Consider the following 27,212-nt stretch of genomic DNA (forward strand, 5'->3'; position numbering starts at 1 on the left):
CTTTGATAAATCATCAAAGTTGGAAGGGCAAGAAGAACATCTTATATAACTACTGATACCATGGACTTCTGAAGTAACTTTTTTAAGAGGCGGCAGGACAAACTACAACCAAGCAAATAGACCAGTTAAGCCTTGGGGAACTGTATTAGAATAAATACTGAAGACATTATTTTGGCAAGAAAGCAGTTAATTTCCTCATGTGTCTACATGCTTTTTGAGTAAAATCCATCCAGAAAATCATGTATTTGTCTTCGTAGTTGCCAGTCAGCATCTTAAAGGCATGGGAATTACTTGTATCATAAGCTTTCTTGGGAAAAACCTGGTATCTCTTGAACACAGGTGATAAGTCTGCTTCAGAAAATGAAGTTCAAACATGGCTGGGGAAAAGTGTACCTAGGGAAAAGTAATGAAAAAGAAAGAGGCACAGGGTTGCTTCACTGTTACAGTGCGTTACACAGTGTGCAAAACAGAAATACCATCTGTTAGCTGGCTGTCATGAAGCACTTGTGTGGTGGCCATCCTGTCTCCTCTTCCATGCTTCCTCATGAAGTTCATCTGCTGAATGGTGCTGAAAGTGTTGAGGGGGACCAGTGTGGGATAAAACATCTCTTTGAGCAAGACTGTAATGCTGTGACTCTAATCCAAAGTAGATTTATGTCATTCTTGCAGCACTGCAGTATTTTATGAGACACTTCGTTAACTGAGTAGTAATTTTTCTTCAGTTAAAGGCTTCATATATGCAGATTTTTAATTTTAACAAAAATGTTGTTCTGCTATTTAGGTGATCTTTGGTTTGAAGCAACAGTGTACTGTAATAAAAGCCATGTGTGCGAGAAGCTCCTTTTCAAAGTGGGCTTGATACTTGGTTAGGGAAAAGGCCAATGCTTCTTGAGCAACCCAAACTTCTCCTGCATCCTGTGAGCCATCCTCAGCGCTCAGCTAGAGAAGCAAAACTGCCCTGGTAAGGACAGAAGTGTTGGAAATTGAAAAACAACCCGGGCTTACCACAGCAGGAGCTCTGCAAAATGCTGCTGACTTGGTGGAGGCACAGCCCATGAACAGAATGGCAATGGGAGTGAGGAGGGACTTGGGTCAGTGCCACATTTTTCTCCCACTCCCCTTTTTTCTGTATTTTTATAGACTGTATGTCTTGTTCCCTGCTGGCATCATGTTTTTTTCTTTCTTTTTTGAAAGCAGGATATTAGTCTGGTCCAATCTGTAGTCTTGGGTTGAGATTTTTTTTAAACAGTTTTGAATGATTGGTAAAGTTTGATATGAAGCAATGTGAAGTTTTCTAATTATGGAACATTTACATGCACAGATACCCAAGTCAAAAACATGTATTTCCTCTGGAAATCACCTTCATCTTTTATGTGCAAATTACTACCTTGTTAGGTGTCTAAGACTATGTAGTTGGTTTTCTCTTATTTCCCCCTGGAATTAGAGACTCAAGGGGAAAAACAGAGCTTTAACTTGTTGAACCTTTGCAACTTTCAGATAGTCTGTACTCTTTGGATTATCCAAGCTGTAAGGATGGGTCAGATGTTGCACCTTAAGGGCCCAGAAAGACAACTGAGCAAGGGGACCGACAGTGACGTGGGGACTGGGGTCCCCTGCTCGTATCAAATACCCGGCAGCCAGGGCTGTGCCACATAAGGGGCCGCAGGGGTTTTATTACAGTACAGATATGTTCCCTGGGTGTCAGCGTGCTCGTGTGAAACACGCTGCCAGCTGCTGAGAAACTAAGCAAAGGGACACTCCAGATAGCCTTGGTACCGTTATGTAGATAGCTACAAAACTTACTGAAGGGGAAGTGTTGCTGTATGGCGAAGGCAGACAGATGGGTGTGAAAGCAGACAGAATGGGAAGTGAAAGAGCTGCAATCGCTCTCTTAGGCTTTCCCCGCTAGTCTGGGGCATCCAGGTGCATGTTGCACAAACAAAGCTATTTTCTTATTTTTAAAAAAACACACACATATATATTTTTAAGTATTTCATGTGCACTGATGTTTCCAATAATAGTTCTGAAAATAGATAGTAAAATAAAATTACCATTTGAGGACATGTTTTCTTTTTAAATGACAGCAATATTCTGTACGGTGTTGCTGTCTGGATTCCTTTCATGTTAACTTAGGTGTCATGTGTGGCTTTAGGCTTCACATTTTAGTAGATGAAGTAGGTTTCATCTATGAAATGAAGGCACTAAGGTTATAAGTATTATGACTGTTTTGTTCTTATGTTCTCAAAAATCTGTCATTAGGACAGCTCACTGTAAAGTAAATACTAAAAGGGTTTTACATCAAAGAATCAGAAAGCATCACGTTGTAATGAGACTGCAGCATGTCTATTGCTAATGAGTTGACAACAAAGTTGAATGCAGTTTTCATTTACTGTCTCGTAAATTGATTTTAGTTTACAGTGCTGTAGGCTAGGTCTCCTTCATGTTGTATTTTTTGTTTAATTGAATAGCAAGATGTATAATTACCTTAAATATGTTGTATGCCTGACACAAGCTCCTGAGCCAGTGAAATTTACTCCAGCGTGAAGACTCTGATCTGCTCATCGTGTGTGCTGGATGGAGCTTTTTTTAGGTAAAACCAGCTCAAGCTGAAAGTTAAAGTGGACAAGAAAATTATACCAGTCTTAATGGTCTATTACATGTGACATAAAATATATGTAGTTAAAAATGTTTTTTAGATATTCCTCAGAAAAATGTATTCCTTATGTTGCTGTTTTTTTCCAGCTGTTATATGAGAAGTTGAGCTATTTTGTGACTTATTTTTTCCTGTTCATATAATCTTTTTTGTTTATGATACTATTCTTGCCTAATAAGGTATTTCACAGAAGGCTTTGGAGTGTGACAACTATTAACAGTTGCTGCTTGTAGCGGGAACAAAGGAAAATAGCTTCTAGCAGAGCTATTGGACCAAGGCACTTAATGCTTATAATACATCTGTATATGCAGTGAGTGGGGAAAGCTGCCCACCACTGCTAATGCTTGCTGCTAATACCACCTCAGCAGAATACTGTTCTGTTTCATCTGTTTTCAGTATAAAGTATCATAGTGTTTAATGGAGGTGATTTTTGTATGATCTGAAAAAAATATCTGAGCACACTGTCTTTGGCTTCCCGTGACACACTGTACCCACTGGCAGACAGCAATATAGTGACAAGTCGGTGTAGAGCTCAGTCTTCACATCAGCTGGTACAAATACTGATTTTGTGAAACATTTGTTACCTGTTTCTTCAGATGACTTTTTCCTGTCGATTTGTAAGGTCTCCTTTGTGAGAAGACTATAGCATTCTGCTTGTCTTGCCTTCCCAGTAATGGTAAATGCTTCTGCTCATAATGAAGGTTACAGGCCATAGCAATGAATACTGGATATCAGAATTGATGTTTTTCCTGTACAGGGATATCTTTACTGCTGTTTAGATGAGGGGTCTGACGGATATTTAGAAGCAGTGTTTGGTGAAACTGCTATGGAAAATGGTGCTCCATGTTGGACTCAATGATCCTTATGGGGCCCTTCCAACTCAAGATATTCTATGTTTAAGCCATGTAAGTTATGTAAGTTGTTTACTTTAGGGATAGGGGCCCTGTTATGCAGTAATTGGAGAATATTGGTAAGTAGGTATTATCTCCTATTAACAGTGATGGAGAGCTTATACGTAATACAATTCCTAGGATGCTGCTCTGAAAATTTACCCCTGAACAGCCATCCCAGCATAATTTCATTAAGGACTGCCTGCTAACTGAGGAGGAAATGGTACTAGGAGGAGCTGTAATATCTGAAAATGAAAAAGAGCTCTCAGAGGAAAGGGGCAGTCTATCCATCCCATGTGACAGCAGGGCAAAGAAGGAGGGGGGAAAAAAAAAACCAAACCAACAAAAAGTTATGTCTTCACTCCACTGCAGCCCCAGAAATGTTTTGAGGGTTGCAGGCATTGTTTTTGGTAACCAATGTTACCAAATATGCACAGCTAAAATTCCCCATCTGCCTTCTCAAGGTAGTAAAGCTGTTATAAAGGCGTTCAGTGCCCGTCACAGAGATTATCCGACATCTATCTGCCTGTAGCAAATGGATCTTTGAACAGGACTCTTGCTGTGCCTGCTGTGGCTTTGCAGCATGCCGGTCTGCTGGTGCTGCCAGTGGGTGGAAGTGGGATGTTTTCTCTGTACTGCTTCCCTGGGATGGTACGGCGAAAGGGCACAGAGCAGGAACTGGGTATGCACCCCACAAACTGATGTTACTCTTCTGTCCACATATCCTTTGGCTTTAGCCAAGAAGCCTAACTGGTAAGTTCATCTGCCTCACACATGCAACTTCATAGCTTTTTACCGACAGGGTCAAACTAACCCTTTCTTTTTAGTCTTGAATTTTCCCTGCAGCACAGTGGAATTAGTCCATGTGGTTAGTACAGAAATCTGCATGGTATCAAAAACCCAAGAGAAGAAAAAAACCTAAAGCCATTATTGAATGCCTCAGTTAATTAAGGGGATCTATGATATTGGCTTTTGGGATAATCCCTCCTCAGTCTCCCTTTGGAAGTCAGCTGCCCAGGCGCAACACCACAAATTCATGTATACCCCAGTCCAACAGAAGAAACGTTAGTCTATCAGAAGCATGGTAGCAGTTTTAATCCCATGTTTGTTGTTATTTTTTTCTTTAGGGTACCATCTTTCTGCCTGGCAACAGAGTAATTGAGCATCCCTGCAATGAAGAAAGTCCAGGAAAGTTCCTTTTTGAAGTTGTTCCAGGTAGGATATTCTACTCCCTGTAAAAAGTCTTTGCAGTTTTGTTCTTGGTGGCAAGTGGCCACATCTGTTCTGCCAGAACAGAAGCTGAAGGTGATTAATGATTCAATTTAAGGAAAAAAAAATTAGTTAATTTGTTAATACTTTTATTCATAATTTTTTCATTCACCTCTGGACAGCGTAGGAAAAGGATGTGGTTTATATTTGTCAGTGTAAAGCATGATTGTTCGCAGCAAGGGGCTGCACCACTGAGTGGCATAGTGATAGTACAAGTGTATTTGGTAATTATTTTAGATTATATTGGAAATATACTCAATTATTGGAAATATATTCAATTACTATGAAGTAGTGTGTCCTGTGGTAACAAAGGAATCCATAACTTAGCATCAACAGCTTATCAGTATAGCACATGGGCTTGATGACATCAGTACCATGACTTAAGAATGCTCCCTGGTCACTGTGGGTGGATAAACAGATTGTAACAATAGCAAGCATCGCTGCTTTGAAACCCTAAACTTGTTTTTAGCTGTGTTTTTTTGATTGGGTGTTTTTTTTCCTGGGGTAGATTTGTCTAAAGAACGTTACCCTGTCAACTGAGCGGTACTGCTGACTGCGTGTATTGCTTAAGTGATTTGCTAGCCTTCTCTCTGCCACCTTGGACTTCCGGAGGGCAGACTTTGGCCTGTTTAGTGGCCTGGTTGAGAGAGTCCCTTGGGAGGCAGTCCTGAAGGGCAAAGGAGTCCAGGAAGGCTGGACATTCTTCAAGAAGGAAATCTTAAAGGCACAGGAGCAGGCCATCCCCATGTGCTGAAAGACGAGCTGGCGGGGAAGAAGACCAGCCTGGCTGAACGGAGAGCTTTGACTGGAACTCAGGGAAAAACAGAGAGTTTACGACCTTTGGAAGAAGGGGCAGGCAACTCAGGAGGACTACAAGGATGTCATGAGGTTATGCAGGGAGAACATTAGAAGGGCCAAAGCCCAGCTAGAACTTAATCTGGCTACTGCGGTAGAAACAGTAAAAAATGTTTCTATAAATACATTCACAACAAAAGGAGGGCTAAGGAGAATCTCTGTCCTTTATTGGATGCAGGGGGAAACATAGTGACAAAGGATGAGGAAAAGAATGAGGTACTTAATGCCTTCTTTGCCTCAGTCTTAAATAGTAAGACCAGTTGTTCTTGGGGTACCCAGCCCCCTGAGCTGGAAGACAGGGACAGGGAGCAGAATGAAGCCCCCGTAATCCAAGGGGAAATGGTTAGCGAACTGCTACACCACTTAGACACGCACAAGTCTATGGGGCCAGATGGGATCCACCCCAGGGTACTCAGGAAGCTGGCGGAAGTGCTCACCAAGCCACTTTCCATCATTTATCAGCAGTCCTGGCTAACCGGGGAGGTCCCAGTTGACTAGAGGTTAGCAAACGTGACACCCATCTACAAGAAGGGCCGGAAGGAGGATCCGGGGAACTACAGGCCTGTCAGTCTGACCTCAGTGCCGAGGAAGGTTATGGAGCAGATCATCTTGAGTGCCATCATGTGGCATGTACAGGACAACCAGGTGATCAGGCCCAGTCAGCAGGGGTTTATGAAAGGCAGGTCCTGCTTGACCAACCTGATCCCCTTCTATGACAAGGGGGATAGAAGGGACGCTTAGTGGACGAGGGAAAGGCTGTGGATGTTGTTTACCTGGACTTTAGTAAAGCCTTTGACACCGTTTCCCACAGCATTCTCCTGGAGAAACTGGCTGCTGTTGACTTGGATGGGTGCACTCTTTGCTGGGTAAAAAAAATGGCTGGATGGCCCGGCCCAAAGAGTTGTAAATACAGATTCAACAAGGGTAAGTGCTGGGTCCTGCACTTGGTTCACAACAACCCCATGCAGCGCTACAGGCTTGGGGAAGAGTGGCTGGAAAGCTGCCTGGCAGAAAAGGACCTGGGGGTGTTGGTCGACAGCCGGCTGAACATGAGCCGGCAGTGTGCCCAGGCAGCCAAGAAGGCCAATGGCATCCTGGCCTGTATCAGAACTAGTGTGGCCAGCAGGAGTAGGGAAGTGATCGTGCCCCTGTACTCGGCACTGGTGAGGCCACATCTCGAATACTGTGTTCAGTTTTGGGCCCCTCCCTACAAGAAGGACATTGAGGTGCTGGAGTGTGTCCAGAGAAGAGCAACGAAGCTGGTGAAGGGTCTAGAGCACAAGTCTTATGAGGAGCAGCTGAGGGAACTGGGGTTGCTTAGTCTGGAGAAGAGGAGGCTGAGGGGAGACCTTATGGCTCTCTACAACTACCTGAAAGGAGGTTGTAGCAAGGTGGGTGTCAGTCTCTTTTCCCAAGTAACAAGTGACAGGATGAGAGGAAATGGCCTCAAGTTGCGCCAGGGGAGGTTTAGATCAGATATTAGGAAAAATTTCTTTACCGAAAGGGTTGTCAAGCATTGGAACAGGCTGCCCAGGGAAGTGGTTGAGTCACCATCCCTGGAGGTATTTAAAAGATGTGTAGACATGGTTCCTAGGGACATGGTTTGATGGTAGACTTGGCAGTGTTAGGTTAATGGTTGGACTTTATGGTCTTAAGGGTCTTTTCCAACCTAAATGATTCTATGTTTCAACGTCCAGTTAGCCCATTGTGTTTATTCAATGTATTCTGTTAATCCCCATATTACTTTTCAATTTACTTTCCCATTATGGTTATTTAAAAGGGTGAATAGAGGATAATGTTTATTGAAACTCATGTTCTTGCTCTTAAACCATCTCTGTGTCAAGGCACAAATGCAGTTGTCTTGACTGATGCATGGAGATTTTGATATGTTGTGGAAGTGTAAGAAATATGAAGTAGATTTCAAAGCTAAGGAGGCCGATCACTCACTGGAATTTGCAGATGCAGCTCAGCACAGTGCAGCTTTATTTTTTCTTTTATACATGGTAAAGAATTTGACTGTGAAAACTATGTGCAGTAAGGGGTTATGCATGGTATCCATGAGGTTTGCTTAACATTCACCCCAGCTCGAGTCAGTCACGTGTTAAAAAGTTTCTCACTGTGGTCTGTATCTTTTTCATATGTTCAAAATATTGAAAGAAACCTGTTATTAGCATTGCAAGTCTGGGGTTGACTAAAATCTTGTTTCTGTTGAAAATTAAGAGAGTTCTTTTCAATTGAAAAAGTGCCTTCCCCCCCCCCCCGAACACACAGAATGCTTTCTGACCTAAAGTTTCCAGGCAGAATGGGACTTCCAATCAGTCATTTCATAAATTAAGCCTGTATTTCTTCTGGATGTTGTAGATGGGAAAGAGAGAAGCTGAGCTTCTGTAGTTGTAGCTGTTGCTGTTATTGCAGTAGGGTCCATGCCCTACAGCAGTGGTTGTGGAGGGGATAAGATGAGCAGACAGTAGTGGACTGGCACTGATTTTGGTGATGATGCTCTCTCTCCTCCTGATAGACGTGACCATGGGAGAAGCGGCTGTAGTTCCTGCTGCAGGTTAAACTAGAAGGTGCTGCTGAGGAAGCGCACAAAACTGGGGTGTTCCCATCTCAAAATGGCTGCGATGCCACCTTTGCTGCCACATCAGATGTGAAGACATCGATATAAAGGATTTTGCTGAAACTGGTGCTCCATATGTCCTGATTCATATGACACCTTAATCTGTCTGATAATGCTCGCCCTGGGCGTGCTTATTATGCCTCTGGTCTATGTGAATTTGGCATCGAGTGTGGAATATTTAACTGTAGGCTTGAGCTGCGTGTGCCATGCAGGCATGAAAACCTTCCTGTGCAACTGTGCAGGCCATGTATGGCACCAGAGGGTCACTGCCTGCATAGGACCTGCCACAGCTGAGCTGCAGAAAGCTCCCTCAGATACAGCTTGTAATTTTCCCTAACAGGAGGAAATCTGGCTGATAACAGGATAGTACAAAATGGTAATGGAGAAGGCTTGAACAGTCATTTACATTTTGAAGGCAGGTACTTCTGTACATGTTCAAGCACCTTCCTCAGAGATCACTCATTTTCTGTGTATCCCAAACACCGCTGATACCTGTGGGTTGTGTACAGCACATTTGGAGGTCAGACCGTACTTTGCTGCTGAGTTTGAATGCTTTTACCACAGTATCTGACTGTTGTCTAAATTGTAGAAAATGCAATGTTTCATCCTGGTTTTGAGTTACCAGTACACTCTTAAGTATCATCCACCATCTGTGTTGCTTCTGCTCCCATAATTTGACTGTTTATTGCTGGTTTTCAAAGTGTTGGCACCTCTCATCTGATTTTCTTCCAGCCTGAGCCCTTATGTGCCAAGCCTCAGCTCGGGGTCATCCTTCATGCCCAAGTTAAAAAGCCTTGGGCAGCATAGCTGACAATAGGAGTGCCAGCTGCCGAACTGATGGGCAATGCTGATGGGAGAGCACAATCGCTCTCGTGATTTCGCAAAATATTTGTTATGCCATCTTTCTATGCAATCAAGTTAAAAAGTAATTTGCAATTAGTTTTTGGGCTGCCTTCAATATTTATCTGGAGTCTTCCTGAGAATCAAGTAGGGATTTTTGTTTTGTTTTGGTTTTTTTTATTGTTTTTAATTCTGAGTACGGGGTTTTGAATGTGTTTAGGGATAGCACCACTATATTTATTTTCCCCCCTTGCTAACAAGCATGCAGCTATAGTGACTTCATACTGGAGCAATTTTCCTGGTGAGATATTATGCTAAGGATTCATGACCAAAAAAAAGTTTTTGGGAAATCAGATAGGACATTTCATGCCACAGCACTGGTCTTTAGGGGATGAAATTAAAATCAAGACAGACTGACTGTGGAGGCATCACAGTGCTTGTAGAAGTGTTGTCAGCTGTATGTTAAGCAAAGATGAAGTGAGCTTTGCCACCGTCATCGCGTCACTGTTGCTTCTCAAGGCAAGTATTGTCAGCCTTTTGTAATGGAGCTGTTTGTCATCTGTATCCTTTTAGTGACTCAGTATAAAAGTCAGTTTTATAGGCTGACAGCAACAGAACTGGGCTCACTGAGTGTAATAGAGAAAAATATATTGTAGCCAAGGTCTGTTTAGCCTTTGTTAGCTTTTGTATGAGAAAACAGCTACATAGCAACAGGATCTATTTGCAGGGTTTTTTTTATTTTGTCAGCTTAAATGAACGTTGTGTTAAATGTATGGCACTGAAGCTCATGCTGCTCTTGGATTCTGTTTTCCCTGTATTAAAAGTTGAAGTAATTTTAGTTATAATCCCAAAGGCAATAGTGACAAGTCCTCTTTTTGTCTATCATGTCTGTGGGCGGCCTGAAAACTTCTGTGTGTGTTTGTTTATTGGTAATAAATGCAAATTATTTTGGGAATGTACGTGGGAGTGGGTTTATACTATGAAACTAATTCTCTGTACACAGCCATCTCTGAAGATGAATGAAAGAAATGTGTGTGGAGACAAGTATCTTGCAGTTTTGATGCTGTAATTAAAATACAGATGCCTTTAATTTGCATTTTGAAAACATTCTGTTCATTCCTTAAGTCACGACATGGTTTAATACTTAAAATTGTTCCTTTTTTTTCTTTTGCTGTGCTGATGAAGTTAATTTACAGGAGTGAAACTGCCTCCTGTACAGCACGAGGCCCACACCACACTTCTGTGCAGGAGTTTTCTGTACCGGAGTCAGTGTGACCACGACGTGATTAGTGATGTCTGTGGTTATTAACAGCTTCTCTTGCACTCGGAGTAATGTTTCATACTCACAGAAACCAGAGGAGAGTTTAAATAAATACCTTTTTAATGTGAAATATGCACATAGAGCAAAGTTGTGTAATTAACTTTGTTCAAGTGATTGTGTTTTATTTGCTGTTATTTATTTATTGTTACTAGTTTTATTTAGAAGATAAAATCTCATTCGGTGTATTTGTTCCTTTCTAAAGGAAACCTGAGGTTTTTATGTTGGTATGCAGGTGTAATGGGGGAAGGCATTTGTGTTCACACAGAACTGAATCAGGTGACCTAGCTGTGTTTCACTGAACTAGGTGTCACCCTTAGGTACGGAGGTGCAGAACAGAGGGACATGAAAGCACCGTAGTTTGCATGTGTGGTGGTTTGCAGATGGGGGACTTGATTCCTGCTTGAGTCAAGTTGCTGCACTCCATTTGCACCAGGAGGAGCTGAGCACAGAGATGTGGGAAGCTCAGACTCATCCATTGCTTTTCACACAAGGCTCGCGAGCCTTTTTTGGAGTCCCCTGGACTTTTCAAGGGTTGCTGCCTTGAAGGCATTTTGAGCAAGGGCAATAGGAGCCTGCGGCTTTCCCAGGGATGTCCAGATGCTTGTAGGAGCTCCCAGGACTTGAATCCTCATCTTCTGATGCACTCAGGAAGCACCACCAGGTGAAAATTAGCTGGGACTATGTAGGTAATTGCCTAGAAGAGATGATGGTTATTGAATGGGCAAAGGAATTTGTTTGTCAGGCCTGAGAGCTGTAGTCAAGAGAAAAAGCCCAAACATATTGCTGAGAAAAATCGCACCATTTTTATTCTGGTTTAGATGAGCTCTCTCTGTGCACAATTTTTCTGCACATATATCTTTTCAGAAAGCAGTTTCTCAGTGATGCTATGCAACAGGAGTGTTGGTTCCCTTTGTGGCACTAATTGAAAACAGGCCAAACGGATTGCCACAATGAGACAACTCACTTCTGCTTCTTCAAGTAGAAGTACAGGATATAAATCAAAATATGACATGTACTTAAAATACTTAAGCTACCTTCCCAAATGCTTCAGCTGGAAAGGATGTGAAACAAAAGCAGTTTCACTGGACTGCCATGTAACAAGGCTGTCTCAGGACTTAGTTTTGATACTCCAGCAATCTTTACTTCTGTGATAGTGTTCAAACGTTTGGCTGCTTTTGCATCACAGCTTTTCTCATAAGAGTTATTTTCAGGTAATTTAGAAGTCTGCAATAGGTTTTACAAATTGATATTAGGAAAGTGCTCCCCAATGCTATTGTGGAGAATACCCTACAAAGTATTTTGATACTATTTTGGAGGACTTGACTTGTTGCTGTTCACAGCATGTTTGAATCTCATTTTTCTGGCAGGAAATTCTTACACTGTGCTTTCTCAGAACAGTGAGCAGTATTTCATCAGGTTTCTAGGCTGACTTTACAGACTTGTGAAGTCTTAGACTACAGAGCATTTCCCAAAAGCCCGTGGCTTTAGTAGAGAATCTCTGCAAGGGAGTGAAATATTAATTCCCAGAACTTTGAAATTGTTAGAATTATTTTTTCATTAGTCAGAAAAAGAAGAGGTGTCCACAGGCCTTCTTCTTTATTTCTTTATGTCTTTAATTGCATACCATATGGCAAATGAAGTTTCCTGCAGATTAACTGTTCTGGTAAGGAGCATGAGGTTGGTTTGAGGGGGTTTTTTAAGCTTCCTTTACATAAAAGGTTGGATAATAAACTATTTTGCTTCTACTGCTGCAATAGGCTTTCACTCCTCAAAGCTTAATGAATTTTTTAGTTCCAAAGGACGGTGTTATTTCAGTTCTGCAGGATAGCTATCTTATATTTAAGTCAGCTTAGATTTGCTTAGGTCTGTGCACCCGTGGCTGAGAGTCAGGAGGGATCTGTTTTGCATATGTGTATGTCACACTGATTTTACTGTCGGTAAACAAGCTCTTTAGCCTCCACAAGTGTGTTGTGAGGTTTGAGAAGATAAATGGCTGCCAGTGTGTTGTAAAGTTATTAAAAACTCTCCAGTTCCCTGTTGATACACAGTGCTGAGCAGATTAAGCCCTTCGAGACTTTCACCATGTGTTCTCAAAACATCCGAAATGGGAAGGCCACAGGCTACTGATTGGCAGCATTTTTAATTAAGGATCCATGAAGGCCTGGAAAATGTGGATTTGATAAGTTCACTTGCACTTTTTCCCTAAGAGACACAAGTAAGACAAAACAGGAATTACAGCTAAATCTTTTTTGGCTAAACAAGCCATTTTCTTTGTAGTGCTCCCATGTACCTTAACAGGTTGGATACCGGATACTTACTGTAGCTTCTATTTCAGTATTCTTCTTTTCTGATATCAATACTTTGCAGTCCTAGAAGTCATATGACAGCAGGTCTTCTGTGGGATAGGAAAGGTTGGACTCTACAGTGAGGCACCAAACAGGGCAGATGATTAGCTGACATGTTTGACTGTGACTGGTATAATTCAACATGATGTCTTGGGGATGGAAATGTTTTAGAAGGTTTTGAACCCTGTTGTTTTGAAGTAGAACTGTTTGTTTTCTGTAAGGATGTAGCCCTGTGAGAAACAAGGGGCAGAAGTTCCCTGCCTTATCTTCTCAGGAGTAATTGCCATGTCCAAGGTGAGGATACACCCACATGTACGGCTTTCCTTGAAGGCTTAGCAGAGTGTTAGGAGCACAATGCACTAAGGAAATTCCCTTCTCTTGACTTCAGGAGAAAATTGTTTGTGTATTAAGAGGTTTCCCGCCCTGCTGCAAAAAATGTCTTTCCATAGTGCACATGCACACACACCTGAGCACTGAGGTGCTCTCTCTACCTTTGCTGTCATACAGATGCTCTGTATTTCCTTCACCATCAGCATGGCTAGCACAAAATTTATTCCCTTTTCTCCATGACATAAAACCCAAAAATGAAGTGTTAAACTAGTCAGCTGCTTTGACTTGTTCCCTGCGCTGAATTCCTATCTCCTCCTGGTGTGACCCTGGTGGATTTAATTGGTGCTGCCACAAAGATGAATGCCTCCTCCTGCATGCACTGACAGCCAGCAGTGCCTCTTCATTAGTTGTCAGGAGCACAGGACCTCAAGGGCATTGCTGATACTGCCAACTGAACTAATTGTACCTCTGATATCTTCTGGAGGGAGCAGGCAGGCTGTTTAATCAAATGGGCACCAGCCTTACTGTGCATAGATATCTCCGTGTAATGGTATATTGCGCTAAAGCAGCTTTGAGCGCTGTTCGTTTCCTATTGAAGATCATCTGAACACATTGCCATCCTTATTAACAGAGTGATTTCTCTAAAATGTATTTGGTAGGGAGCCACCTCTCTGCATGTGGACACATTGGCACGCTCTGTCTCGTACTCGTCCTTCAAAGGAAGCTATAACAACTCTAAACTGCTTTTTTTTTTAAGTGACCATTGGAAATGCATGGAGTCAGCGAGCCAGAGAAATGAAGCCGGCTGAACCTTTGCTGCTTGTTTCTCACAAGGTTAATGGTGAGGGCTCAGTGGGAATGAACTCTTTTCCATCTCCAGCAGCAGCTCTTGTGATGCGCAAATATTTGATGTTCTCATAATAGGTTTGCCTCCTTCATAGTTTTTAGAAAAGCAAAACCCAAACCTTCCCCAGTCGTACATCCCTGTGAAATGAGACGGTGGGTCACGCCACCAAGCTGTTGTGCTGGCACCATAAAATCTGCTAATTTCAAGCTCAGTTCCCTACAGGTCAATGCATGTAATAACCCTTCTAGCCATGTTTTTCATGCCTTTGTTGTCATGGTTACTGAACAATGCTGGGGGAAGGCACCAAGTTCAAGATACCTGCTTTTTGTTCCAGTTCCAGCAGCATCTCCTTCCATGACATTGGACCAAGTACTACCTCTCTGTGCCCTCATGTCCACGCATGTTTAATTGAGATGATACCTGCATCCTTGTGAGAGGTACAAGCCTTCCAAATTAATGATGTTAAGGAAATGTAAATCTGAACTAGTGATAGCCAGCAAGAAGTTTTTATAACCTTGATACTGGGGGTTTGGGGGAGAGAGGCAAGACCAGGATTGTGACACATACTTGCGGAGGGATATGAGTAGTTTTGCCTCCTCTCCTTCATATGAAAGATCCCCTCATGATATCACATCTGTTTAAAGATCAAGATTGGTGTGACACAGTCTTGGGCTACTAAAGAACTACCAGAAAATGTCCTGTTTATCCTGCAAGGGAAGATGGGGCACGTTTTCCCATTCAGAAGATGCGGTCCCTTTTCTGGTAGAACTCCAGCGCTGGTATCTAGCATATAAGAGCCTGCAATAGATGATTTAAACATCATTTCTTTAAATATAAAAATATTCATTCATTATTTATTATTTTCAGCCTAAAATTAATCTGATAGAAATTATAGCAGTTTAGGCCATCTACTTTTAAAGCTGAGGGAATTAAATATAGATGCAAGAACTATTTAAAAGAAAAATTAAAAAAAGAGCCCTTTCTAAATGTCTTCTATGAGGTATGCAGCATGTGCACAATAGACAAATTATCCTCACTCATATGGCTTGGGTGTGTAACTTTGAAGTTAGTGAAACATGAGCCATCACAAATTTTCATATATAAACCCTGCTGTCTTGAATCCCTTCTATCTTTGTGAATGAGTACAGATTATAGGTTAAAAGTGCGTGTATTTATATTAGAAGAAGTAGTAATATTGCCTGCTTTCTGAATGCTATTTCCTAGTTACAGTCTATTTTGAAGATAAGTGACACATGAAGCACTTCTGAAAACTCCTGAACACTTGTAGCTTTCTTTCTTTTTTTCCCTTTAAAGTAATTCCACTTTTCAATCATTTGTTCTCAGTGGCATTAATTTCATGTGGCAGAAGACTGTACAGACTCTATAAAAATTTTGAGTGAGTGCAGGTTTTTTGCCTGCCTGGGCCATTACTCAAACATGGTATATAAAGCTGAAGTTAAAAAGTTATTTTTCACGTGTGTCTTTTAATTTAGAAGCAGACTGCTTTTATTGGCCCTGCTTAAGACGTGGTGCATGTGATCTGATGTGTGTTTGCTCCATAGGTTAAGTTAGCAATATCGTTCATTTGGATGAGCTTCTCTATGTGACCCACTGGTGTCACTCTGGAGGTCATCTGCCACATAAGAGTTTGAAACATAATGGCGGTGGCATCTTTAAAAATGTAGGTGGCATAAAAGCAAACTTAAAGGTCGAGTTTGTGGTGAACGTCTTCCACCATCAGTGTGCATGTACACGAGATTTGCTCTTAGCGAGGATATAGCTCATGTCATGAAAATTACATTTGGGGACATGGTTTATTCCCACCCTATTTTAAATGCCACCAGTTGTAGTCACAGAAAGAACGAGATTTTTTTTTCTCTGCCTCAGCACTGCAGCTGGCACTAAAGCTTGACAATCAATATTGATGTTGGCAAGTGGCTTAGGTAGTGCCAGACATGCAGAGATAGTTCCCACGAAGCCAGGTGTTCCGTGGGAAATTAGAAAGGTAACTGGAATGAGAGCTTGTTGCTCTGACAATTTTTGATAGTGATTTGGGGACTAAATGGGGAGAGGGGGGAAAGCAATATTGGCTTTTTCCATTGTTCTGTTAAGGTGTGAAGAATTTCCTGAACTTTGATAGTGCAGACTCTGTGGGGCTGAAGTTAAATCACACCCCAACTGTATGGCTTGAATGAGTTGTGAAGCTACAGTAGGTTGAAACATAGAAACATAGAATAATTTAGGTTGGAAAAGACCTTTAAGATCATCGAGTCCAACTGTTAACTTTCAGCAATGTCTGTGTTACGTCTATTAACTATATGCCATGGACACACCATTTTGTTTGCCAATACAAAATCATGTGTGTTGATACTTTTGGCATTCTCTGGTGTGTAAATACAAACTTTGTCTCAAAAGAAACACAATGCCTTTTATCTTCCTAACTACATTAGAAGTCTGAACAGCATCTTTGACAGCTACTAGCTTAATTTTTTTAGCTTCATGTATGTCCCTCTAGTGGTGACATCAAAAAGTCCAGTGAAGTAATAGATGTACTTTTGTGTTGGATACCCTGTTAAGGGCTTCAATTTTTAGCTTGTTTCATGTCAGCAGTATCCTTGGCATATCATGAAGCACAGCTTGAAACTTAGATTCCCAGACAAATTCTGTGAAGTGGGAAGACAGTACTGGGAAAAATCAGAGGCAGTGGTAACTCAAACTTTTTGAAAAAAGATTTTCCTAAATATCCATATTGCTGACATTATTTTGATGAATTGTGATAATGATTACTTCATAGTCTACCTCTGCTCACTGAATTGAGGATCCATCGGCTTTAGTCAACATGAAAGTTTTATAAGATGATAATGTTTTTATTACAATTGCCTGTGTGCACTTTCTGTATTTGAGTTGTTAAAAGACGATCTGTACTTGATTACACTAAGTAATGAAAATAGCATTGTAGGAAGAAGTGAGACAGAAATGTTATGGAGGGATGCTCCAAAGTATAGACATTCAAGATATTGTTAGCCGGTGGGGTGTTCTGTAGTACAGATGTCTGCTGGTCTTCTGCAATAATAATAATAATAATAATAATAATGACATTCCCATGCTTGTTACCATTTTCAGCAAGAACCTCTGGAGATGCAAAAAGTAAATCAATTAAACTGCATATATATCCTCTGTCAAATAGCTGGTGGTATCCCATGTAAAATGGCAGGAAAGACAGAGAGTAGGTGTCTGTCTGGAAAGCCGGTGGCTGAGTCTAAAGGCAGATCTCACCTCCTTGGTGCACCAAAGCTTGTGCTCCCGATGTGGGAGGCAAAACTAGACAGGCAGTGAGCTTGTGAAGCCCTTTCATCTCTGAAAGTAGTGGGAAATGCAAGCTCCATTTGGATTAAAGGATGGTTTAGCCAAACATCCTCAAAATATGGTACTTCCTAGTCCCTAGGTCATCTGAATAGAAATTGGATTATTTTCCTAAAGTTTACAGATCTTAAGGCAGATATGCTTCATGGTTTTCTCATGTGCTTGGGTGTTGCTGCCTGACCTAATCCTCCGCCCTGTGGCTGTGGTGGTAAGAGGCTCACAAGTCCTTTGCTCTTCATCCAGTCCTTCTGCAGACTCTTTCATCTTCACCCTTTTCCATTACCGGTGTTAGGGGAATATTGATCCTTATTTAAAATAAAGTGTCATCTTTCATCTTTTTCAGCCTTGTATTAGAGGAGTGGGACAAAACTTTTTAAACCCATGGTGAGTGCGAGGACCTCGCTTGTCTTTGTTTCTTCAGCACAGGTATCAAATTTAAGGCTGAAAAGCAGAATTTCAGCCTCATATTTGCCAGTTTCACAGTTATATTGTGTACTAGTACATGGTGCTGATTTGTTATTCAGCATGGTAAAAGCTGGGTTAGCCTGACTCCTTCTGTCTGACAGGAAAGGAAAACGTTTCTGTGGGATGTGACTGTCTTGGCCCAGGGCGACATTGTCTCATCTCTCCTCATGGAATCATAGCTTGTACTGCTACCTCTGGAGATGGAAAGCTCTGCTAATTAAATTGTATGTCTTTTGTAAAGCTAATGGGCATAAATGGTTGTGAAATCTTGATGTTCTGTGCTGTATTTCAGATCCCTACTACATTCATAACTTCAGTAAGTGGTTAGCTTTTATTTTCTGGAAGAAATAATAATGAGGAACATGTGATGATTGATATATGTTTGTGAAGAGATAGCTTCAAACTACAAGCACAAGGTTGACTGTCAGGCCTTAATGAAGCTGGTCTACAATTTAGGTGATGATTAATGAAGGACTAATGTCAAGGAGCAGTGCTTGATGGTATTATGTTGACTTCTGCTGCAGACCAAACAGTCTCTTCTGTGGGAAGAGAAGGACTGCTGCCCTCGGTTGAAACAAGCTGTACCCAGCAGCCAACATTCCCGCTCCGTGGTGTGCATTGCAGGCGGCACATGTCCGGGGGCAGCCTGCCCTTTTGTCCATGCTTGGCTGTGTGCAGCCAAGGCTGGCAGGAGGATCCACTCTGCAAAGGGCTTCTTTCAGGGAGATTACGGAAAATGTGACAGCCTTATCAGCCAGTCTGCTGTGTGCCAACGTGGAGGAGGGAGAAGGAAAACACCCAGGGAAGGATGATCTTTCCGGCTTGCCAACTGCAGCGCCACAGCTACAGGGTCTGGGGGGAAGACGCCATCTGCTACCATTTGGCACGACTCGACTGCGAGAGCACAGAGCGCGTTATTGTCCTCAACCTTGGCAGAAGGAGCTGGCAGCGTGCCCGCTGGGCTGCTGTCTTCAGCAAGAGATAGGAGCGGGAGGGATGTGGTGGTAAAACAGCAACCACGTCTGTGTCTTGCATGCTGCAGTGGTGTGAGTGCTGGGGGAGAGGGACAGGGGTGCCTTGGACACCGCATGCCTCTCTGCTCCTGCCACAAAAGGACACGCTTCACCAGGAGTGAGTGGGTCCTGCTTGCCCATGTGGCCAGCAAGGGGCTCCCAAACCGTGGTGGAATAATGTGCCTGTCAAGGACAACAACACCATTAAAGCTTTTAGTCATGTTAGAGGGGTAATAACAGGAGGTTTACACAGGCTGATGAGAGAATGAGCTGGCTCAGTGGAGACCTTGCTGAACTTGGATAAACATCCCCAAACAAGATTAGCTACACCAGGGGCTGGTTTTCTTCAGAAGGAAAGGGCGCCTGCAGCTTCATGCCTTTCAGTTTGTCTTGTGGCTTACTGTCATCTCGAAGTGTGGACCTCATTTTCTAGGGAGACAAAAGGAGAGAGCAGGGGTTTAAGGAAAAACTTCAGATAAACTGCCTAAACCACCAGGTACATCTTTGCTCAGCGAACAAAATACTAACACCTCAGCTATGGGAATAAAATGGTGCAGAGGTGGGAGAGTGTACTTTTAGCAGCAAGCAAGACAAACAGTGAAATCAAGGTATGAGAGACAAGAATGGTTGGAGTTAAGGAGGATGAATAATGGAATTAAACAGTGGCTACCAAAAAGGTATATAAAGGGGAGTGTTTATATTGGGGCAACATGAAATAATTTGGGCCATACCCTTGTTATTTCCTTATCAGTGGAAAGTCAAGTTAAGCTATGGTAAAAGCAAGAGAATAGTCATAATATAGAACTTGTTCATGCAAGGCATGCATGCATATGCGTGCTGTCTTTCCATCTGCAATATTGCGGAGGAGCACTTCCAAAATGGTGAAAGAGAATCCAGGCAGGGAGAGCAGCCTGCAGTTTGTTATGGGTCTGTGATGGATAAAAGCATGTTTAGCTTCCATCTGTTCCATTTTGGATGATGCCGATAGAAGGGTCATAGCTTTGGCAGTGATGGATATTTGAAACCATTGCCATTTTTAGCTGTTCCAAAATGTTTCCCATTCTGTTTATTGGATGTCTATTTTTCTGTTTGATAATGTATTGCCAGGTACACTGCAGGTGGTGATTAGCTTACAAGTGTTAGATAAAGTGAGGCTCTCCTTGCTGTCTCTCCCTCTTACTGCTGTGCTTGGTACAAAAATGATGGGGAATGAAAATAGTTAGGGATATGTTTTGGCACATTCCAGATAACTGTAATTTTGCTTTCCTGGAATTGTATGCATAATTACCTTACAGTTTATGTTTATGAAATACTATTACAGCTGAGTGTAGCTTGAAAGTAATAAAGAACCTAGATTTTCAACTATAGTGTAATACAAGAAACAGATTACTTGCCAAATACAGTATTTTCTATGATTACTGAAATGTAAACATTTATCTTTTTTTTTTTTGTACATCTGTGCTGCCTCGTGATTAAAAACAAAGGCATTGAGGTGTGTCTCACATAATTCTGCTTTAATTAAAAATAAAAATGAATTGTGAATATGAAAAATGGTGCACCACATACAATTATAGCACTCAGTAGTTCTTCCTGGAAAGTGGCAAGAGTTCAGCAGCACGGGCACATAGGAGAGCCTGGGGTGCTACTTTAGAAAGTCGTCATTGTGGCAGGAGCTGGGCCCATGGGCAAGCATGTCTTCCTTCTAGAGGTTTGTTCTTTCTGTGTATCTCTAGAGGCAATCCGTATGGATCTAAGAGCAGGATTTTGCCACAAATGATTGCAAATCCATTTACTGTGGTTCCATATTATTAATCTTTGTAAATTTTTGTGATACTTAACCATCCTTTATTTAAAATACTGTAATTGCTCTGTTGACTCCAAATGCATATTTGGGATTGTCATTTAAAAGCCTTGTCAAAGGCGAGTTAGACTTCAGTGCACTAAAATCCATTTAAAGAATCCCCAAAGGCTTTTTACATGTCAGTCTTTTTAAAGCCACATAGATTTGTGGAGAAGTGGGCTCCCTTAAAGAAGGTGCTGTAATAGGTGTACATGTATATGTTGATTTAATGTGTTTTGAGTACAGCTTTGTCCACACATGTAGATGATGGGAGAAGAAAAAACGTGAAAGTAATTTTCTACTTGAAAGTGATTCTGTTCTCTTGGGACTCCTACATACCTCAGTGATAAAACCTCAATTCAGATATGTTTGGCAGAGAGTGTCAACACTGGAGCTGGGGTAACTGAGGTTTACATTCTCAGAGTACCATTAAGTACTGTTGGATCTGCAGCTGGTTTTTTTAAAGCATCAGCTCTCTTTTAATTCCTTTTCTGTTTTAACAGCACCATCTACATATCAACATGTTATTTAAAATAAATAGACAGAGAATACTCCCCTGGAAATGCCCTGAAGATTCAGTCACGTTCATAAGTTGCCTTGCGCCAACAAAGGCTGGGGAAGAGATTTAATAAGGCTTTTATTCCATAGTAATTAAATGTCTGACTGATGACACCATAACTCAACAGATTAAATTGCTGTGTGAAAAGATATAATCTGTCATGCAGGGATACACATTAGTAATTACTAGTGCTGGATGGCATGTGTGACACCCCCTCAAACCATGTTAGCCCTTGGTTGAGTCCCCGCGTCTGAAATAGAGGCAGTAATGCATAATGTTTTTCCTAAGGTGTTTTGTGCTTCTTAGTCTATAAGTGAAAGGGTAATGCTACTGAGTTATGTGAATTTGAACTTAAAACTGTCGTTTTAATTGGTCACCATCCCTATTCCTTGATGTTTTTTAATTATTGTTTGTTTTAATATCAATGTTGCTGTTATTTTCTAAAGCAGGTAATTCATACAGTTCAGAGTCCAGCTAAAATCTCTACCAAAAGCATTTGGACAATTTCAGCCTTGATGTAGCTGGAGTACATCCTTGGAAGTCTGTTGTACTTAACCTGCTTCTGTTTCTGAAGAGAATAGGTAAAGATTAAATACTGTGCTTAGCTCTCCATCTTGCCCTTTCCTCCTTAAGTGGCGTAACTTGCTGCAAAGAAAAATATCAAGGTTTTGTACAGCCCTACTGCTCAGTAGAATTCATGTTCTCTCTAACAGTGATGTGAAAACTGCTTTTTGTGAATTGATGGTGAGAGCAATGTTATGTGGAGTATGTGGCAGTTCTCTTAGTGGTCACTTCACTAATTTATATACTTAAGTGATTAATCTTGGCCAGCTCTTAAACAAACTGAGGTTTAAATCTAAGCTGGATTTTGTGCATCTGATGCAGTGATGCCTGACCTCTGTCTGTGCTCCACAGTAATATTTTGTTCTGCAGTGTGACAAAGAACCCCTCTCCTAATTTCTGCTACTAAACAGGCCTACTGAATAGTTTGTCTATGCTTAAAATTAATCTAAATACACACAGATGAGCTTCTCAAAATCCATTTATTCCTTCTGCTGAGGTGGGTGATGAAGTAGTATATAAAGGCCTCTCAAATGTAAAGACCTTGTAAACAGGCTGAACTCTGCCCTGATACAGTGCCAGGCAATAAGCTGAGAGCACCACTTGTTTGCTGCTGCTTCCAATTTACTTCAGGTTTTGTATCCTGTGGCAGCAAGCAGTGGTATTGTAGCCAGGCCTTTGGCTGTTCCTGTACTCAGCGGCTTTTTCCAGCTCTGTCTTTGCCCTGCTAAGGGAAAGAATTGCAATCCCCTTTTCATCCCTGATGAGACTTTGCTTCCTCTCTCCTACATCTTCCGGCCTTAGAGCTAGCTGTGTTTCTGCCCTCGCTGTGGTCTCTGGGAGTTGGCAATCCCAGTCCTGTCCTTGCCACTCCACATCCCAGTTACCCTTTGCAACCACCCTGGTCTTATTGACCAAAGCCTTCATGCAGCTTCACAAAAAATCTTGCTCCTGAAAGTCTCGCAATGGGGGCACATGGACAGGACTGAAAAGGGTGTTGTCCCAGTTTTCATTGTCAAGGGCCAGTTACAGTGTCAGCATGTACAAAGTCTGATATACCATTAAGAGTCCACTGGTTTTCAGGAAGACCTTAAAATCAAAGAAATTTTATGATCCATGCAACCATGAGGTTAGTAAAGTTAATGTTTCATTTTTATTGCCTGTGATGTACTATGCTGGGTCATGTAAGCCAAGCGCATGGCAGTGCTGCCCTCTGCAGCCTCCTGTTTTGGTGGCCACAGCGGCTGTGCGGACTTGTTTTAGGGCAGCCCTACCCGGGTAAGGCTGGAAAGCTACCCACCTTCAGCAAGGGCATCTTAATGCTCGCTCCTTCTGTTGTCACCCTGCTAATGTGCTTTTCAACGGCAGGCTATTGTACACCCCAGTCAGCCTTTCCCGTTGCTGTTAAGCAAGCCAGACTTCTCAAGTTTTCATGGGATGCTCTGAGCCTTAGCCCATGTTAATGATGCTCCCAATGTTAGTATAGACATATGCAGCAGAGCTAGTGGAGTGAGTTGACATGCAGTGGGTATGGTGAGTACGTACCCTCACATACAGTCATGGCTGTGTTTTGCTCCCTGTTCATCTCTGTCTGAAAGTTTGCACTTTTTGTGTCTGTTACCCGTTCTGGCAGCCCATGGCAAGAATAATTACTGCTTTATAGCTGGCATTTTTTGTGGAGTACAGTTCTTTGCTTGGAAAAAAAAGTATTTTGGGAAAATGGGTACGATGTCCTTAGCACAGTTTGTTTGTTTGTCTGGACTGTGCATTAGGATGTTGTTTTGAAGAAGAGGTTGGATTTCTATGTATTTTCACAGCAGTAATTTTGAGTGGGCTGAAGAAGAGTGGTTGGATCTTTTGAGATAACTTTGGAAAAAGCCAAGCAACATTTTCCAGCTCTATTTTTGTTTCTGTATGGGATAATCAAGTCTATTTAATCCATTCAATGTCTCACGTGAGCAAAGAACGTGGTATTCTGTCACCAGATACACTTGGTTGCCTCACCTGTATTTGCTGGTGTACATAGTTACAGTGCATATTTGTCCTACTTGACTTAATCTGCCTCATTCAGATACAGATGCTCTTCTTCAAAGTTTTGTGTTTAGACTTATTTACAGTGTCGAAGTGAATTGAATTCATCCTGCATTTTCTTCATTGTAAGTGAGGAGGGAGATTGGCCTCGGTGTAATTCAATTTAAACTTATCCCAGCAATGTAGTTAACTTCCTAACAAATTATACAAAGTCCCACAGTTGTGTGTATGATGACTTGGAAGAATTGAGCCAAGCTTTGACTTTCAAACTGGGGAATTGAGTTCTAATCTATCTGGCAGCTCCTCACTGCATGTTTCTCAGCAGAGCCCTATTCTTGACTTTATTATTGTAATTTTTTCCTCTGTGACTATTTTATGTTCAGAAATTAAACATGAGCAATGATAATCTTTTTGGGAAGCCAGCAGGGAAACTCCAGAGACATGTTAAATTTAGTAAGTTGAAATGATCAAGTCACGAAGCTTGCAGAACCAATGCAGGATGCTGACTATGATTTTGATATTGACTTTATTGTTCTGTAGTCTGAGTTGTGAATAATGCCCAGCTGACAGAGGCAGAGAAACATGTCTTTTGTTAGCCAAAATAAAACCATGATGCTGTCTGCTGGAAAGAAAGGAGGGATTGATCCCGTGTAAGCTGTGTCAAACTTAGCATGTCTCGGCTCTTCCAAAAGTTTACCTACCAAGGTGAATCATCCCATTAAAAAGTCTCCATTGAGTATGAAGTAGCCTGAACAGATGGAGAGTTTTTCATAGGCATCCTTACATATTGTATCGGGTCCTAGAAGCAAAACTGTAAAAGAAAGTAAAGGCAATGAATGCTTAGTAGAATTTCCCACTAGTATAATCTCAATGCTGACAAGTTATGACAGGCAGCAGGTGAATGTATACTTGAGGATAGATCGTTTTGCCTCTCTCTTGCCAGGCATATAAATCTGTCTTCAATTATATATATATATATATTACAAGAAGAGAAAGTAAATATGTAAACAGTTTCTTCAATTTGCATTTAAATTACAAATTATTTTGACATTAAAAAACCCACTGATTAGCGCAAGCAAAAAGTTTTCACACATGAATGTAAGTTTCAGTGGGCTGCTCGCTTTCTCCTCACTTGATTTATATGAAATGCTTTCCAGTTGCTTTCCTGGTAGGCAGTTGTACTCCAAAATGCTCTCTGTGCTATCTTGTAACTAAAAAGAATAGCTTAGTGATACCATGCCAATGACACTGTAGGCATCTTGTTAACCAGGGCTACTTGAAAATTGGAGAGCATTTGAGGCAGTATAGGAGCTGCTGTAACCATTTTGTGTGATGAACAAATAGGGTTTAAAAAAAGCTCAGTTCTGGCTGCTAGATTGAATTTTCAAGAAGTATTGGCAGACAACAGGTATAAAGACCTATTAATCCCTATGTACAAGAAAAAAATCAAGGTCATCAGAAAAAGCCTACCTCTGTGGAAGGTGCCAGTAGTTCAGCCATATAGCAGATGGAAGTAGTTAATGGAATACAAATACAAGAATTAAAAAACATACTAAGAAAAAATTATAGAATCAGATGGTATTAAAGTGGATTCTTGAAAATCATACATATAAATGCCATAAAACCACTACATTAATTCAAATTATTTTTCTATATTTGTGCACATATATTTATAGGCTGAACTATCCTGTTGTATTGTGAACAGTAGTCAAATGGAAAATTATGTATGGTCTTCACATTGTGTTTTCATAAATTGCAGTCATCCCTTGCATCCCCTTGGAAAGTAACTGTTGTTTCTAAAACTGAATCAGCTATATCTCCTCTCTAGGGAACAGTACTCTCCTGTCCTTGAAGGTGCTCAGAGATTTGAAAACTAGCTTTAAAGCTGTGGTGTTAGAAAAATTCACCTGAAGTACAATACACTTCAGATTTTCTTTCCATCTGCGACATGTCCTGACAAGCAGTGTTGTCTTAAGGGGGTTGTCCTGCTCGTGTTGCTGCCCAACAGATGTCTTCTGAAATTGTTTTCAGCCTCAATGTGCAGCTCTCCCACCTTTTCCTCTGCTTTGAGGATGAGCACAGAAGAGCATGGAGGCTTCCAAGCTGTAACATAAATACTGTGTGTGTCTGTGAGAGTCACAGCAATCGTCTGTAGGCTTTTAAAAGGGTAAAGCATAAATTTGCAATGGTATTTTTGACTGGATTAGAAATATCCATCTCAGTCCTGAAACACTGCTTATAACTCATTGCTGTAATCTTTCTGTTAGTGCTGGGAAAAAGCTAGACACTGTTTTGCACAGAAGCGTGCATGCACAAGAGAGATGCTGCATGCTGTGGTTACAGCATTTCTGTGACTGATTGTACTACGTGAATATAGATTCTTTACCTGGGATGTGTTTTGACACATGCAGCTATTTCCGAAAAGCCTTTCTTGAATACCTGTGTATTACATTTTTAATAATAAATAAGAATGAAATGTTCCACCTTGTATTAATATATTTCAAAACTAGCTTATGTTGAAGGATGATTCACTCTTCTTTTCGAAGGGAAGTGCGCCCACACAGTTACTGAAGATTGCTGAATGTTAAGTGTTGTGACACTTGACCTTAATCTCTGTGTAACTCTGGGAATACTTGGAAGTCTGACCTGAAATGGCCCCTGTGCACCTAGGAAGTTGTTTTGATTTTTGTTCTTTTCCCATTCTGCTATTAAACGTTTAAATATTCAGCGGTTAGGGTAAAATGTTCCAGATACTATGCTAACTAGTATTTCACCTATGTGATGTGAGGAAAAGAACCATAATTCTTAAACTGAGGTTAATTTAATAATTTTTTGCAAATGTTTTACAGGGGACTACTTGTAGGTTTTGGTTTTGTTATTTTCTTGTTTTAATGTTCTGGTTAATAAAGCTGTCTCAGGAAAATTGGAGAATGCTGTAGTTGGGCCTGTCTCTCACTGACCCTGTTGCACAGACAAGTTCAATTCGTAACAGAGAATCCAAAGCAGAAATGCAAACTTGGAGTGGGAGAATTTCCCTCCAGATACACAGCCTCGGGGGAGAGAGGAGAGCATGTAGCTCCATGGGTGCAGATACAGGCTCATCAGGAGAAGCTCGGGGTGCCACTTCCTCTGTGCACTCTGATGGGCAGTACTTGATCCTGTGTTCAGCAGGATAGATGGGATTGAAATGTACTTCAAACATATTGTTAAAGAGTAATTAAAAATAAGCAGAGTGGATGGCAGAGCTGGAGGGAGAATGCCAGTTCTCTGGGGACTCTGGGTGCTGGGATCAGATTGCAGCCTGTGGTGCCAGGTCCCACCCTGGCATCAGCTGAAGCTATCTTCTCATTCTCTGATGTATTTGCAATGTAAATAATACTATGTGTTAAAAAAACAAAAAACTGTGCACT

The 27,212-nt window shown here is 41.4% G+C and overlaps 1 protein-coding gene across 3 annotated transcripts in view; it reads left to right on the plus strand.

The window, feature by feature from the left end:
* ARHGAP24 (Rho GTPase activating protein 24) overlaps positions 1-27,212 on the plus strand; it is a 292,263-nt gene that overhangs the window by 138,823 nt on the left and 126,228 nt on the right. For all 3 annotated transcript variants that reach the window (XM_076337010.1, XM_076337009.1, XM_076337011.1), the window contains one exon: positions 4,671-4,758. In XM_076337010.1, the coding sequence (XP_076193125.1) occupies positions 4,671-4,758 (88 nt within the window). The remainder of the gene's footprint in view (positions 1-4,670; positions 4,759-27,212) is intronic.

This window comes from Aptenodytes patagonicus, chromosome 4, assembly GCF_965638725.1.
Source record: "Aptenodytes patagonicus chromosome 4, bAptPat1.pri.cur, whole genome shotgun sequence".
Taxonomy (NCBI): Eukaryota; Metazoa; Chordata; class Aves; order Sphenisciformes; family Spheniscidae; genus Aptenodytes; species Aptenodytes patagonicus.